Source organism: Fusarium poae, chromosome 1 (genome assembly GCF_019609905.1).
Source record: "Fusarium poae strain DAOMC 252244 chromosome 1, whole genome shotgun sequence".
Taxonomy (NCBI): domain Eukaryota; kingdom Fungi; phylum Ascomycota; class Sordariomycetes; order Hypocreales; family Nectriaceae; genus Fusarium; species Fusarium poae.
The window spans coordinates 8,227,331-8,242,816 of NC_058399.1; the positions used below are offsets into that span (position 1 = coordinate 8,227,331).

The following is a 15,486-nucleotide window of genomic DNA, read 5'->3' on the forward strand; positions in this document are numbered from 1 at the left end:
TCACGCGAAGGTTCATTATGAAACGGCTGCAGACTTTTTTTGCATTCCAGTCTGTCTTTTTGACCAGGGTTGGTTAGGGCTGTACAGTACTATACCTATTCAAAGGGTCAACTTTGACGCCTCAAGAAACGGTTCAGAAGACTTGGAAGCCCTTTCTACATACATTTAACTAGGTAACGTCAACCATGCAGCCACTGACACAAGTGTAAGGCGTCAAACTCATTTCGGTTCGAATCATTGTTTGTTTAATTGTAATAAGAGATGGACATCATGGCTATAATAAGTCTAACTATGTGCTTATTGTGAAACTGCGGTGAAAACGACAAGCTATATATGCCTTTAAGAAATTACTCCCCATCGGGTATGCCTACCTAACTCTACTTCTTGAAGGCCGACTGCCCTAGCCGCTCAATCTCTCTTCCCTCCTGCGACCCCTTTCCTGCATCCTCAAGAAGCCTCGCCCACGACTCGCTATCCTTGAGTCTCACGGCTTCTTGCGCTGCCTTTACACGCATCCCGCACTTCTCGTACATAGTGATCGTCTCACCAGCTTCGATTCCTGTGCATTTGGGTACAAATACTGATGCTACCCTGGGGTTACCTGCTTGTAGAGTGAGGTTGAAGAAGGGCTATGTTCTGTCAGGACCGACCGAGTCTCTTATGGATCTATGTAGTAACTCACCTCCCAACCAATGGGGCTTCTCCTCGTCTTGGAGATCTCCTCAATCTCGTTCCAGTCTCGCCTGGCTACTAGTGCTCGTAATCTGCAGGAACAAGGTTAGTCGTTGATGAAAATAGCCCGGTACCATAGAGCTCTTGGAAAAGGTCCACTTACCGAATCCACCACGCCACTTTCTCGGGAACCTTGAACTCGCTTTGGATCTTCTTAGCCCGCCCGTGATAGCCCAGTCGAATAAGCTTAAACATGGTTTCGTTGACGCTTAGTCCCGTAAACGTATCTGTCAGATCCCGGTCAAAAGCCTCCTGCATACGAAGCAAAGTGGTGGCCTCCTTCAAGGCATGAACCTCGAATGAGGACTCCTTTGAATCAGCCAATAGTTTTGCTGCCAGAGTCAACTTGTCGGATGATGTGCGAGCATCAGGCTGCTTGAGTGATTCCCGAATAAAGACATTGGCACCATCTGTTCGTCGGTCGTCTTGGTAGTAAAGGTCTTTGAGCAGCGTGTTGTCACCTTCCTCCATAGCCAAAGCTTCTACCAGGGCCGTTGCCGCAGGTCGCGCGTTGATGACCCTGAAGAATGCAGCAAGAGGAAGTTTTTTCCTTAGTTGTAACAGAACTGATAGGATGAGGTCTGTGTCGCCACTTTCGACCGCCTTGTCAAGAGCAAGCTCACCCTCCTCCATGCTAAGAAGGAGCGGAACTTGTTTACCACCGCGAGGCTCATGATTAAGAAGTTCCGTTGCAAGTCGTCCTTTTCCTTCTTGATATGCTGCACGTGCAATCTCTTCAAATGATATTCCAGGCTTGCCGGACAGTCTCTCCACGATTAAGCGGCATATGGTGTCGTCGTCCTCGCCTCCCACGCGAACCTTGCTCGACGCCCAGTGTACATAGATACGATCCGTGGGTAGCTTGAGATACCCTGCAATCTTTAAGGCGAGAAGATACTCGTGTCGGTTGAGCAATCGTCGAATAAGAGCCTCTGGTGTCAAGCGATGGTACTGCTCAAATGATAGAGGCATCCCAACCTCGTAATATCTGACAGCGTTCAGTACACGCAAAGTCTCGCACATGTCAACAAATTCGTCGCTGTTGTAGATATCAAGTACAGACTTCCCAAACGAGGCGGCCTTGAGCAGACGTTTCTGCCAGTGCGTATCAAACTCGCGTCCAGCCGCGTTGACACAAGTGTCCACAGCTCCTGTGAGGTTGGGTCTAATTAATTGGATGTAATCATCAGCTTTTGGAGACTGGAGTTCAAGCTGGCCCACGGCATCAAGCAAAATTGAGGCCGGAGACGAATCTGAGGACTGTCCAAAAACTTCAAGAGTGTCTCGTGGAACTCTCTCCAAGAACTCGCAAAAGTCATTCGTAATTAAGCGGGCACCATCGTGCTCTGCAAGGTGTTAATTAGTGATACATGAACAAGACAAAGGTACATACCGGAAACGACATGCACTCGTGTGCTGTCGTAGATATATGATGATGAAGAATCGCCTGGCCCAATAATGTGCACTTCATCCTCCCAAGCAATAAGAGCGTCCGAACCACACCATTCGACATATAGAGGGGGCGTCTGTGACTTCGAGTCGTGTTCAAACAATCGCTCCTGGAAATCACTCGAGATAACATGGGCCTTGCCATTCATAGCATAGAGGTTTACGTAGCGCCCATCGGGTGAGACGCTGATATGACTGAAGGGACCAATATCGAGAAAGCGATCTTCGCAATCCGTGGCATCAACGACGTAGACTGTCTTGCCGACACCGAGTAACACCTCAACAGACCTGGATAGCGTGTAGTTTGGTGAGATGATTGACCATGCGTCGATTTCCCCTTCTGGTATCTGTGCAAGAGCCTTAGGTCGGGGCTCGGTATAGGATGAGACTGTTATAAGAGTGTTATTTCCCAGGAGTGCTACCATGCCATGGTCGTAGAAGCTGTATCTTGTAAGCAATAGATTCGGCACGAGAGCAGCTGGCAGACATACCGGCACGACTCAACACTATAGTTGTCGGCGCCATGGCCGAGAGAGAACTGTGTGAATTCGCCTTGTAAATCATAACAACGCACATTACCATCAGCAGTAACGACTAGTAAAGTCTCGTCCTCGGACCATCCGAGTCCTTTGATGGTGCCATTGTCCCAAGGAATGCTGCGCAACTTCTTTCCAGCAAGACTGTAAATATCAATTGCTGGTTTTGCAGACCGCCCCGGTTGGTATGCTAGGAGCTTTGTATCGTCGCGCCACAGTGCTAAGAGGTTGGTCAGCTTTAACTCATCATGAGAAGTAAGCAGTTCATAATAAACTGAGATATGCTGTGTCTTTGTAGCATAACCACTCACCTAACGCTCCTGCATATGGAGCTCCAGCAACGATATAATTATCCAAGTCGAGATCTTGGTCGAATACAGCTGTATACTGCTGTGTTTTGCGGAACCACCTGTCCCCGACACTTTCCCAATCGGCTCTCGCGTGAAGCGTATCCATCTCGCGATTATCTCATGTTGTTATCAAACCTTTTTTTAAGTGGTTGTGATGAACAAATGTGCTTATAGCCGAAGATAATGCTTCAGCTGTGTGCACTACAACAAGTACAATCAATGTATGAGAGCAGGGAGCTTGGGTGCTGGCTGCATCATACCGTCCGACGTAAGTGGAGGTTGCTAGGCGTCCATGATACCTGACGGCTATTCTCCGGCTTGGATTAGCGGTCGGGTAGCTCCCTGTCCCGCTAATTTTAGGTTTCTTTTGGCGGCTGGTTGGTAAGTTGCATCATCTCACATGGCAGCCTTTATCAAATGAGCGGTGCAAGTCATTCATTCTCTTATATTTCAATCTCATTCATCCCACCAACACTAATATTCTCCATTACTTCATCCAGAACCTTGACTCTTCACAATGCCTAACTGGCGCGACCAGTACCTTTCAGGCATCAAAGATGCTGAGCTCAATAACCCCGTCAACATGGAGCTCGTTCAAACATGTTCGTATAAATCCACCCCACCTAAACCCCTCCCTCATTATGCGACATCATCCTGTGAGGGACGATGACACCTTGTATAAGTCTAACAACGATCTCAAGGCTCGCAGATGGCAGATCGCATATCTGCTCTCGAGGCTGAAAAAAACGGACTAGAAACTCTGGTCACAACGAACGGAAAGACGACTGCGCGACCCGCCGAGCCATCGACAAACGATCCAGGTGTCGCACAGCTGAAACAAGACCTCGCTGAAGCTCTTCGATCGAAAGGTGTCACCGAGAAACGGTTGCGTGCAAGTGAGGAAGAATTGATGCAGTTACGATCCAAACACAAGACGAACACAAGATCGATAAGAGACCTCACAGCCGACAAAAACAGTCTTACCACTAGACTTAAAGACAGAGAGTATGAGCTAAGGGAAAAACGCAAATTCATTGAGGTGCGTATTGCATCCCGAATGTCAGTTCTATACTCACAGCGACTCTAGCAAGTCCAAGATGAAATGATTGCACTGAATCTACAAATGTCCATGGCCGAGAAGGAAAGAGACAAGGTCAAAAAAGAAAACAAAGAGCTCGTCGACCGATGGATGAAGAGGATGGCACAGGAAGCAGACGCTATGAATCTTGCCAACGAGCCTCTCTTCGAAAAGGGACGATGATCAAGTATCCATCGGGCAATAACAACAAGCAGTCAAAGTTCAGACTAAGGAACAACGCTCGATATCACGAAAAACAAAGTACTATATGGAGTATCCTGTGAGTCCGAACATACCCCCTCATACCCATCGCTGATAATGTCCATCTTCCAACCCAATCTTCTTACAACGTACTCTTCCACTGTATGCTGACGAAGCTCTATAGTCTACTTTCGCGTCGAAATGAAGTACGATCCTCCTGCATTAGTCCAGCTCACATAACCCTCAGGGTATATACATTCTTCCACCTCCAGGATGGTGCTACCAACGTCGTTGATGTTGTGGTTGTTGCTCTTCTCGGCGACAAAGGATTTGAGTGACACTACCTTGCAGCCAGACTTGAGATCGAGAAACATTCGAACCAGGTCATCGTTAAGCTGCGATGTGAAGGCCTTGTTGTTGACGAGGACTACGTCCGCACGTTTGAGTGCCTCGTGGATGGGCGCGTTCTTGCGGAAATCACCTCGTTCGAGATGCACCTTGCCTGGTCGGACTCCCCACAGCATACAACGCGCATCAAACTCCTTCTTCTGTTCTTCGGCCAGATTGCAAGCATTCTCCATCATTTCACAGCCCCAGCTTTCACAGCCAATCTCAAGGGCGGCTTGCAAAACCACGTTTCCGACACCCGAGCCCAAATCGACAAAGACCTGACCAGAGGTCATTCGAGTTTGCTCTACCAAAACCTTGGAGATGAATGGGTGTAGAAGTTCGCCATAGACATAGTCGGTTCCGTTCTCGTATTTGGAGAGAAGTTCTACCTTGAGAGCCACTGTCCGGTCATAGATCTGATCAAGGATGAACGCCACAAGATGTTGAGGGAGCTCATGCATTTTGTCGAGATTCTTGGCAATTACGCCGTCTTCAACTAGGGCACGAAGCTTCTCGTTGTACTCGCGCAAAGCGGCCTTGAAACCCATCAAATCCTGAATGTTTCTGTTGGAAGCCTTTTCCAACCTTCGAATGATGCCTCCGTTTGGATTCGTGAAGGGTTCGGCTTCCTCTTCGGTGAGGTATGTCTCGGCTACATGGCGGACTACCTTGATGCTTGCTTCAACGGCGTCGATTTTGTCTTTTCCCCATACTAGCTCGTATCTGTAATAATATCAGCTCAATATTCCGGGCATGAATAACCAAGTGAACTCACTTTTCACGGGGTTGTAAGCTGGGGTATTGTAGTCTAATAGCGACCTCGTCCTTTTGAGCGCCCATCACGGGTACGCATTTGTGCTCAAGCGATGCTACATCCACGGCATGAATGAACCTTTTGCTGTCCATGCGCTCTTCAAAGGCTCTTACGCTCCTCAACTTCCGGTTGGGGTCGACGAAACCACTATCTTCTGTGCCTTTTCGCTGTCTTTTTGTATCGAGTGTCATCCATCCGTCGTCTTCGCCATCGCTGTCTTTGTCGAACTCGATACGGTCGCTCGCCGGTGATTTACGCGACACAGAGGGGGCCTTGCGCTTACGTTCCAGGCGCTTCTCATCGGATGAGGAGGGGTACGGCGAGTGACTAGCTTGACGTGCCAGAGGTTTTGGGGAAGGACGGTGAGAAGATGAGGAGCGCGACGCTGAGCCGCTGAGGGCAGGATTCGGTTTGGGTTTCGGCTTTTGGGCAGGTCGGTCGACGACAACCTTTTCGATCCTGATTTTGGGAGGGTCGACCTTGAACTTGTTGTTCTTTCCACCGAACAGACGCATTGTGTAATATTAGCAGGTTTGGCTAGGTAGTCCTGGTGAATGAAAGTCAAGGTATCGTAAGGTGCAAAGACGGGGTCAGCCTTGGGATTGTGTCAGGGATGGAGGGGTTCGCGGTGGCGTGCGTGTCGTAACTCGGGGGCGTCGGCAATGTCGCGCAACGAGTGGGACTGGAAAGGGTAGATTAAGAAGAGGGTACAGAGTAATAATAAGAAAGAAGAGAAAGGAAGGTGAGAAGCGAAGTTGGCAGTTTCCAGAAGAGTAGGCGAAGTTGGGTAGCGAAGTTGTGGTTGTTCTCGTGACTGAGTCTTCTTCGTTCAGTATAGCATCGTGGCACAAAAGATTAGTACTACAGAGAGTAATGGAGAGGCAGAGTCCAAGTTTCGAGGCGAAGTTGGCTAATAGGTGCAGATGAATCCACCACGAAATGATGGCTGAATGGCTGCCTTTTTTTCTCAACGAGTGGAGTTACATCAGCTGCCTTCCATGAGTTGGGATATGATTATGGGGGGCAGGGGCCAGGGCATGCACGCTGCAGGAGGTCCAGCCTACTAAGGTACTATGGAAGGTAGGTTCCATCTCTTGGTCCCCTGAACTCGGGTCTGGCGGAGGCCGCTAGGCAATTGGCCCCCCGCTGTTATAGATAAAAGATGCCTGCTGCCCTGAATTTGTTTGCCTTGGAAGAAGGGTTTTGACTGGTCTAAATTTTCCAAGGTGGGTCACATCGGGCACGTGGAAGCTCTCCCTTTCAGCCGCAGCTGGTTACCCTAAGGCTATCATGATAAAAAAGCAGGATTTTGTAGTCGCATCTCACATTAGTTAGTGGTTTCGATGCCTAGAATAAGACAGTAAATGGGAAATGATCTTCTCTTTTTTGCCGCAGTACAGTCTAGGTATAGCCTAGGTTACTTACTTATGTGTACTTACCTTTTGTAGTGGCATAATCTAAATGCTTCACGTGTGTGAGAAGCATGTCTTTGTCGTTGCTCATGCCGTTTACCAATCATCTCCTGCAATCTCATAGTCCGTGATCACATCATTTCCATACAATGAGGCGCAGGCACAATTCTCAAAAGAACGACTGCAAAAAGTCGGGTTAAAAGCGCCTGTTCTCAAGTACACGTCTTCTGGCCCTGGCATGCCAAACGCTTCGATTTCGCCTTGATCATGAAAACCGAAACCGTCCTTTTCATGAGCTTGGGAGAAATTAGTTGACCTAAACAAAAGACAGTTAGTACTTGCGTAACCAGACAAAACATCATCTTTTGAACTTACTGAAACCTGATCAGGGGCGCTTTGCAGTGGTCGACAACAATGTGAATCCCACCGACATCTATATGCATGACCCTGCTGTTCATTGTCATGCGATTTGCTGGAGCAACTTTGACAGGAAATCTAACACCTCCTACTTCGATAGCATACTTTCTTGTACTAGGTCGATTCAAGCTGACCTCTCGCTTGTGACCACAATCCTCGCATTCGGTGTAAGAACTCTTCTTATCGGTTCCTAGAATCGTAACAGAAGTTTCGTGCTCGCATCTGATGTGAGGACTCCCCAAATCGACTCCTTGAGGTATAATCGGAATGGGACTTTTGCATTCTTCAGGCGTCTCACGGATCATCCTGTCATCATTGGCCATGAAGTCTTCAGAGGATTGCATATCCCAAAAAGTGTCGTGAATACCGTCGGCAGGAGGTCGAAAGCCCGGAGACTGAGCGCACATAGAACAGTAAGCAAAAGCTGATGCGTCAAAAATCTCGCATCTGGGCTTACATCCAGTAAGGTGTGCTACTCGGTGGTACTCTCTGATATATGCTGACTTGGTGTTTGCGATCTTTTCACTTAGTTCGTCTTTGAAGCTTTGGAGATCCTTGATAGTCCATGTTTCTTCACAGACAGGCAGAGCTAAATTTGAAAAGTCAGGCCCAGTCGTCGTGTCTCTGGGAATAGCCACCAGCTGAGAATGCACTGTGGGTTTCCGATTCCAGTACCACTTTTCTGCAAGAGAAAGGAAGTGCTCGACGCAAAGCGTTGATCGTGGGTCGTGAGGAAAGGCCTGGAAGTATTCGAGTCCTGTGTGTTGATCGACATCAGACACATTTTCCGCTACAGCGTCATGTCTGAACAGTTTATGAACATGGACATAGACGGGGTGTTGCTCGTTTTCGGATTCGTTTTCTTCGATAATCGCTGCATCTGGACCAGCAAAGCTTTGAGGATGAAGAGAATTGGGATCCGATTCTGAATCTGGCTTGGACAGCCGAGTTCGAGTTCGAGAAGTCTCCAGTGGCGCTGTGGTTTTTTTCCTGCGTTTCAGCGGAACTGGACTGTCGTCAACATTCCTGCTCCGCTCCCTCCTGAGTGGCAGAGCTGGTTCTGGTGTCTGCAAGGGTGACTCTGGCCTTGCGGGAGTGGTTGGCGAACTGGGACCGGTTGGAACAGGAGCTGCAGCTTTTCTTCTAGAGCGTGTGGAAACCATGGTATATTGTTTTTAGTGGGTTGATTTTGTTTTTTGAACTAATTGTGTTTGAAGTTTGTGTTTGTATAGATAGCTTCACAAGAAATGTTAAACCTCTTATGTATTGAATGATCAAGGAGAAGCCTTGACGGTTCTTTGTGATAAGGTCCTTTGATACTCGAATACATACCCACTGCACTCTGAATCGGACAAAAGCCTGGCTTTGAACAATAAACGGGTTCTTTTCTGTATTCTTTCATGGCCTCGAGCCCAGGAATAAATGCCTATGCTCGAGAACAAGAATCACCAGTGTATAGGAATAACAAAGACTCACCATCAAGACTCGTGTATTCAGCATCGGATTCGGCACCATTTAATTTCATCAAAGAAGAAGCGACGTGAAAAGAATCTTTATACTACCTCGGACGACAGACGAAACTCTTTGTTTTTCTATAAATATAAATACAGTGAATGACTAAGTAATAGTTTGTTGGTTGAAACATGACCGGCCGTCCAATACACCCCAAGAACACTCCGAGATAACTCATAGTCAAACAAACCCAAGAGACCCAATGCCCGACCCATATGCAGATCTATATCTTTTTATCTATTTTTATTAACATCAATTCGTGTATCGTGTAAATCGGTGAAAAGGCGTCGTTGTCTTTGTCGTACCATCCATCATACAAGAATACAAAAGAAATTATCGATGCTCATTACAAAGGCGTTAGAAAAATTTGCTGTATCCATCTTGGTGGACACGCGGAAGAACAGTTTCGGATCTCTGTGGTCGAGGAGAGTTGACCAATGTTTCTGCCCAAGATACCGTGGAAGCCTCACTTGTTTCGCTCGTAGTGCTTAGCCGTTGATCTGCGCGAACTGCTTCGACACAAACCATGGTACGAACAGGATGACAAGCAAGAGGCTGGATAATAATGGAAGATCTGGTCTTTGATTTCTCAGGCGTTGTCACGGGCGAATCCCACATAGCGTAAGGGAAGCCTACTGTGATATCGCTCTTTCTGATGGTTGGTGAAGTAGGACCACTGGTTGAAAAGCGAAATGTTTCTCGTGTTCTCCGTTTCCAAACGTCCAGAGACAAAGCTCCAGAGAACCTTGAGTCAGTGATGGTGCTCAAAGGAGAACGGTTGAGACTTAGTGATGAACCAGCTCTTTCAACAATGGGAACGGCCCATCTCTTGAAGCTCGGAAACAACATAGGGATGTTCGTAGTCATTATAGCCACAAAAGTCTCGCGAACTGCCCAAGAAGCAGCAAGCTGAGGTCCATTGAGAGGGTCCTTTGTACGGTTAGATAATTGCAATAAAGGACATGCGGTATACTTACGGAGACGAGGAGTACAACTCGAAGGACAGCAGCCATGGTAACAAACAAACCGCAGCTAAAGAGCGTAATGAGACCGGCTTTTTGAGGCCAAGGCATAGCAGCCTTCCAAAGCATGGGCATGGGGATCATGATAAGGTAAAAGTCTGTGATGAGGTTGAAAGAAAGACCTGTCCATATCAGACTGGGTGAAATGGCAGCGTGGCAGAAGGCACCAGGGTCTGGGAAGATCTGCCACCACTGGCTGAAAGGGCTGCAGCTGAGAAGCAGATTCATCTGGACAACCACGAAAGATGTAATGATCAAGCCAAAGCCGATCATGACACGGGTTCGATATCCTTCAAGGTCCTTTGTTAAGCGGTAGTAGAAGGTACACATGGATGCCTTGAGGATCCATAGAAGAGAGGAATAGGTTGCCCACAGAGCGAGTTGAATCTTGGAGCCCAGTACACTAGAAAAAGGCTGTTAGTATCTTTATACACCAATGTCTACACAGAAGTGGCATACCGAATCTGGTACTCGGGATCGTCTGGCTGTAAAGAAGCCCGTCGCTCGTCCGTGATGGAGTTGTTGGCCAGCCCAAAGGCAACGTTGCCAACTGAATATGCCAAACCTGTCTCTATAGCATAGATACCCTGACACGGTCAGTATATATCAGGAGACTGATAAGCCTTGCAGACTTACAGCAGCCAAGATGACGAGATAGTCATCTGCCCAGAGGTTTTTGCATCCAACCGTGCTGATACGCACACCACATCTCAAGGCTGTGACCAACATGGCGACGCCAAGCAACGTAAAGGCCTCGATGTTGTAAGACCTGAGATCTGCCATTTCTCCGGCATTTCCTGCAAGAGATGTCCTGGGCTCCATACTGAACGACCTGTAACACAAGGCAATGAACGTCTAAGTTAGTTGAAGATCAGAACCAGATCCTCGGGAATGGATGGGAACTCTGTGATATATGACCAGCAACCCAACCCGCCACTGAGATTGTGCGTTTGGCTTTAGTTCCCTTTCCCATTCTTTCCTTTTCCTCGTTTTTCTTTTGAGGTTCAGCTTCAACGAAAGAAAAGAACACTCTGACATTAGTCGAATAGGAGCCAGAGCTCCAATTGTTTCTTAGTCCAACCTCCCACAGGTCTCTCCCTCACATCGACTCCATCCGCGAAAAAAAAAAAGTTTTACTTTTGTACCTACTGGTAAAAGCAAATAAAATAAGCCAGCCAGAAGGATCTCTCAGATGGCTTCATCCCCAACAGGGAAAGGTGAACGGGCCGCCCTGTTTCATGGCAGGGGAAAATCCCAGCAAAAGCAAACAAGAATCCACCGGGGATGTACGGCTTCTCCTTAGCTGCCGAAATCGTGGAGAAAGTGCCGAGCGTTTGTCTAAGACAAGCGAGACAAGTCAGGGACAAAATGTGATGATTTCTCTTTCCGCAGTTGACATGTCACTCTATGTAGTAAGTTCTAGATCAGATGGTGGAGAGAGAGAGACTCAACTCAGCCATACAGAGACGGGGAAGCCCCTTTGGACAAGTTTCGGCCCATGAATATTGGCAAATAGGAAGCTCTGCATAAATAACTCATCATAATTCGTGGATTCGGAAGCGGAAGCGGAAGAGATTTTGGGGTTGAGAGGCTCAGCTCAGCCACTGTTAGAGTTCCAGATGCGAGGGACCAGATCCGACCCGGTGGTAAGACACTGCAAAACGTGTACAACGTGTACGATGTGTCTTGAATACCTACAATAAGATGAGAGTGGGGGACTGTTATATTGTAGGGTAAGGCATCAATCTAGTTAGAACTCAATGACAGCGTGGATCAAGCCATGCAGATAGAAAACTTGGAAGTTACAGAAACTCTCCAAGGTTTCGAAGACAATCGATGGTCATCGCTGATCTCGACGAGGAGAATTTGACGAGAACATCTCGATGTCCAAGTTGATCAAGTTTAGTGGAGGACACCAAGCTACATGATCCTACCAGAATGACGAATCCTGAAAACTCATCGTGATACCCGGGAGCGATACGACGTGTTCATGCCCGGAAGAGGGTCACCGAGATCCGTTGTTCATGGCCACAGCAGGACACCTGCATCTGATGAAACTTCTCCACTGGCGGTCTGGTACCTGACTTGAAGCATGAATGCATAATCTTATTCCTTCTTGTTTGACTGGCTGTCTACCTCTTCAGCGTCTTTTGCTTTTCTGCATCCGTAGCTACATTTCTTCCCTCGACAAGCAACCCCTTCTTCTTCCTTACAACATCCATGTAACGCTTCGCCACGTTCTCCTTATCACCAAACTCGCCAAGGTCCTCCAGATCGTCTTCCGTGAAGGGGACCCAGAAGGGATCTTCGTCTAGGATCTCGAAGCCCGCAAAAATAAGCTGCGGCTGGGCTGCGCCACTGGTACGCTTGCGCATCTCGTCCGCAAAACCAAAACTCTCGGCCACAGGGACCAGGGCTTGGATTGTAAAGAAGGGTGTACCCTCTTTCATCAGCTCGGCGTTGACGCGGCCGCGACGACGAGTCAGAACGTCGTATACACGACCGAGGACCTCGGTGGACGCTTGGATCTCGACACTGTACATAGCAAGCATAAGACGGGGAGACCAATCCAGGAATCCCGCGCGAAGGGAGGATTGGAAAGTCCTGATAAGTTCACCCGTCAGACGTCCGAGTTTATCACGAGCGGAGGAATCGTCTTCGGCGAGGTTGAGAGTAACGTCCTCGACGAAAACAGCAACGCCTTGAATGGGCTCATTGCACAGCGGACCTTGAGCTGAAGCAAGCTGGAAGGCGTAGGAGATCTTGTCAGTGAGATGACTAGGGTGAAGAGATTCATCGGCGCGAGGAGCGGTCTCAACAGCCTTCTCGGGAGCAAAAGCCCGGGCAAAGATACCGTCCGCAGTAGAATCGATAAGGAGATTGGGTCCGGTTCGTCGGGGTCCGAAAGCCACAATTTTGTCTATGCAGTCCTTCCAGACCTCCCTGCCCTTGCCCTTCTCTAGCTTCTCTTTAAGTTGCTTTTTAAAGTCCTCCACAGACAGGGTGCTGCCTGCTGCGACGTCAGCTTCGGCAATGATTTCTTCGCCTTCCTCTCCCATCTCTGCCTTGCGGTCATAGACTTTCTTGACTGCATCACCGTTCTTCACCAGGAAATCGGTGACCTTTTCAGGGATTGGTAATACACGAAGGGTTATTGTGACTTGCTTGGAGCTGGTTGTGGCAACAACTGCGCCACGTCCCAACTCCTTGTTCACTGGTGGCCGCATCTCTTCAGCTCGGACAATTGTCTCCCGGTAGGGAACAATTGGAGCACCGGGTTGAATCTCACAGAGTGCAAATCGTTCCTGCAGATCAGTCAAGCATCGTTCAAGATGCAGTTCACCAGCAGTCAACAAGACATGCTCGCCGCTGGACAGAAGCTCATACTCCGCACAGGGGTCACTTTGCACGAGGAGCTTCAAACCTTGAATCATCTTGTCAAGATCGGCAGGGTTTACAGGCTCGAGTGCAACACGAACTATAGGCTTGCCCAGCATGGTGACACCTGCAAGGTTGACAGCGCCTTCACGACGACTGCACAATGTTCCAGACTTCAGAATCTTGCCCTCAAGACCACCAATACCAAAGACGCAACCGGCAGGAACCGATTCAAGTGCCTCCAGGTTTCGTCCCATAAGCATGTAAAGCGCAGTGACAGTAACTTCTTGAGGCGCGGGCTCAGCATCGGGCTCAGCGGGTGACCATTTGGGAGGGATAACGTAGAGCTTGTCACCAACAGACAGAGTTCCCGAGTAAATACGAGCAAATCCAATGAGATGCTCAGGGTCGACCTTTTTCTCTTCCAGCTCGGGAGCATAGTCATCGAGGTTGATGGCATCCATTGAAGTCACCATGCTCTCAACGCCGTTTTCACCAGCCGCGGCCTGAGCTCTGGCTGCCTCGGCTCTCTTCTTGCGTGCAAGTTCTCGAGCCTCTTCGCCGCTCATCTGAGTCCCAGCACGTCGCTTGTTCTCAGGAAGTTCGCTCTCAGGAATCGACACCATTTTACTGACGTAGGCAACGACGGGGTCGGATTTTTCGTGCTTGAAAGAAATCATGGAGTCCTTGATGGTTTGATCAATATGGTCAGCTCCTGGTGATTCCTCCAGTATTTCGGGAAGTCGTGCAGCCTGAGCGGCTGGAGGTGATGGAAGGGACTCGATAACGGAAACAAGTAGTGCTGTTGACAGAGGAAGCCAGCCTGCGAAGACGGTGTTCATGAGAAGCTTCTGGTCGCGAGACTTGAGCATATGAAGAGTGATCTTGATGCCGAGAGACTTGGTAACCTTTTCCAGCAGTTCCCTGTCTCCTTGGCCATTGTCACCTCCTACTGTTGCCTGGTATACTGTCCATACTGGCTCAAGCACCAGCTGCACAAACAAAGGCTTCAGGTTCCTTCCCTTCAAATGCTTGGGGCCCAAGATCTTTTTCGTCTTGGGGTCCAAGTAGAAGTTGCCCCATAGGACCTTTTCCATGATACCACGCTTGATACCCAGCTTTTTCTCATACATGGCGGCGAATTGTCTGCAAGTAAAGGCCCAACCGTCGATAGCGCTGCTGAAAATAACGTTGTTCTTCTCGGGAGCAAAGTAAATGTCCTCGTCGTCTCTTTCCTCAAAATGGATTTCTCCTGAATCGCTGACCTGATCGGCAATTGCTGATTCCTTGGCTGCTGTCGCTGCGTTGACTCGCTCCTCCATTCTCTCTCTCCAGTTAAGATCCTCTTCCATACGTTCACCCTGGAAAAAGCTTCCCAACACAGCGTTTACTTGTTCCAAGAGCTTGTTCAAATGAATGTATGCCTCTCCCGGTGTCATCTTCAGTTCTGTAACGAGTCGATCGATCTTGTTAATGACGAGAAGAGGCTTTAACTTCTCGGTCCATGTTTGGCGAAGTACAGTGACTGTTTGACTGCAGACTCCTTCAACAGCATCGACAAGCACAACAGCACCATCACACAGTCTTGAGGCTGTGGAGACTTCTGAACTGAAATCGATGTGACCTGGTGAATCAATCAGGTTGACGAGGTACTCCTTATTCTCAGGCTCAGCGTCGGGGGCTGCTTTCCGACGCATGGCGAAGTAAAGTGAGATGGCGGACGACTCCATTGTGATTCCTCGAGTCTGCTCATCAGGTCTGGAGTCAAGGTATCGAATCTTTCCCGCCAGCTTTGGTGAGATGATGCCATTTGTGGCGAGCAGAGCATCAGTAAGTGAAGTTTTGCCATGGTCAACGTGGGCCAAGATGCAAATCTATAGGCCGTCAGTATGAGTGTTATTTATCATATTAAAACGAACTCACATTTCGAATATCACTGGATTGTCTTTGCAGACTTGCCAGCTTGTCTGGGGTGACGACAGGCATTATGACGACAGTGATTTGGGTTGACGATGGTGGGGTTCAAAGTAGGAATGTAAAAATGGCCCAAGTGAAAAAAAAAAAGAGATCTAAATATGGATATGGGGAGAAAACGTCTTTTGTGCCAACCAGAACAAGATAGATATAAAGAGACTTTGCCGCCCTTTAAATATAGGTAGTCGTGAATAATACAGTTTTCCAGCTGTTGGTCTTAT

At 48.4% G+C, this 15,486-nt stretch overlaps 6 protein-coding genes across 6 annotated transcripts; 1 reads left to right on the top strand and 5 right to left on the bottom strand.

Moving 5' to 3' along the window:
- Positions 1–377: 377 nt before the first annotated feature.
- FPOAC1_002688 (uncharacterized protein) lies at positions 378–3,173 on the bottom strand (the record flags this gene model as incomplete). The annotated part of the gene is made up of 6 exons (XM_044847264.1): positions 378–629; positions 683–764; positions 836–2,078; positions 2,126–2,622; positions 2,673–2,937; positions 3,029–3,173. 6 exons carry the CDS (start codon positions 3,171–3,173, stop codon positions 378–380), a joined length of 2,484 nt encoding a protein of 827 aa, XP_044713180.1.
- A 411-nt stretch (positions 3,174–3,584) lies between these two features.
- ATG16 (autophagy protein 16, interacts with Atg12p-Atg5p) lies at positions 3,585–4,328 on the top strand (the record flags this gene model as incomplete). The annotated part of the gene is made up of 3 exons (XM_044847265.1): positions 3,585–3,669; positions 3,769–4,106; positions 4,155–4,328. The coding sequence occupies 3 exons, from the start codon at positions 3,585–3,587 to the stop codon at positions 4,326–4,328; spliced, it is 597 nt and encodes a 198-aa protein (XP_044713181.1).
- Positions 4,329–4,531: 203 nt separating this feature from the next.
- DOT1 (Nucleosomal histone H3-Lys79 methylase) lies at positions 4,532–6,065 on the bottom strand (the record flags this gene model as incomplete). Its single annotated transcript, XM_044847266.1, has 2 exons — positions 4,532–5,459; positions 5,512–6,065. 2 exons carry the CDS (start codon positions 6,063–6,065, stop codon positions 4,532–4,534), a joined length of 1,482 nt encoding a protein of 493 aa, XP_044713182.1.
- Positions 6,066–7,058: 993 nt separating this feature from the next.
- FPOAC1_002691 (uncharacterized protein) lies at positions 7,059–8,542 on the bottom strand (the record flags this gene model as incomplete). Its single annotated transcript, XM_044847267.1, has 2 exons — positions 7,059–7,278; positions 7,338–8,542. 2 exons carry the CDS (start codon positions 8,540–8,542, stop codon positions 7,059–7,061), a joined length of 1,425 nt encoding a protein of 474 aa, XP_044713183.1.
- Positions 8,543–9,248: 706 nt separating this feature from the next.
- FPOAC1_002692 (uncharacterized protein) lies at positions 9,249–10,735 on the bottom strand (the record flags this gene model as incomplete). Its single annotated transcript, XM_044847268.1, has 4 exons — positions 9,249–9,821; positions 9,869–10,316; positions 10,373–10,500; positions 10,550–10,735. 4 exons carry the CDS (start codon positions 10,733–10,735, stop codon positions 9,249–9,251), a joined length of 1,335 nt encoding a protein of 444 aa, XP_044713184.1.
- A 1,310-nt stretch (positions 10,736–12,045) lies between these two features.
- FPOAC1_002693 (uncharacterized protein) lies at positions 12,046–15,277 on the bottom strand (the record flags this gene model as incomplete). The annotated part of the gene is made up of 2 exons (XM_044847269.1): positions 12,046–15,165; positions 15,215–15,277. 2 exons carry the CDS (start codon positions 15,275–15,277, stop codon positions 12,046–12,048), a joined length of 3,183 nt encoding a protein of 1,060 aa, XP_044713185.1.
- Between the last annotated feature and the right edge of the window lie 209 nt (positions 15,278–15,486).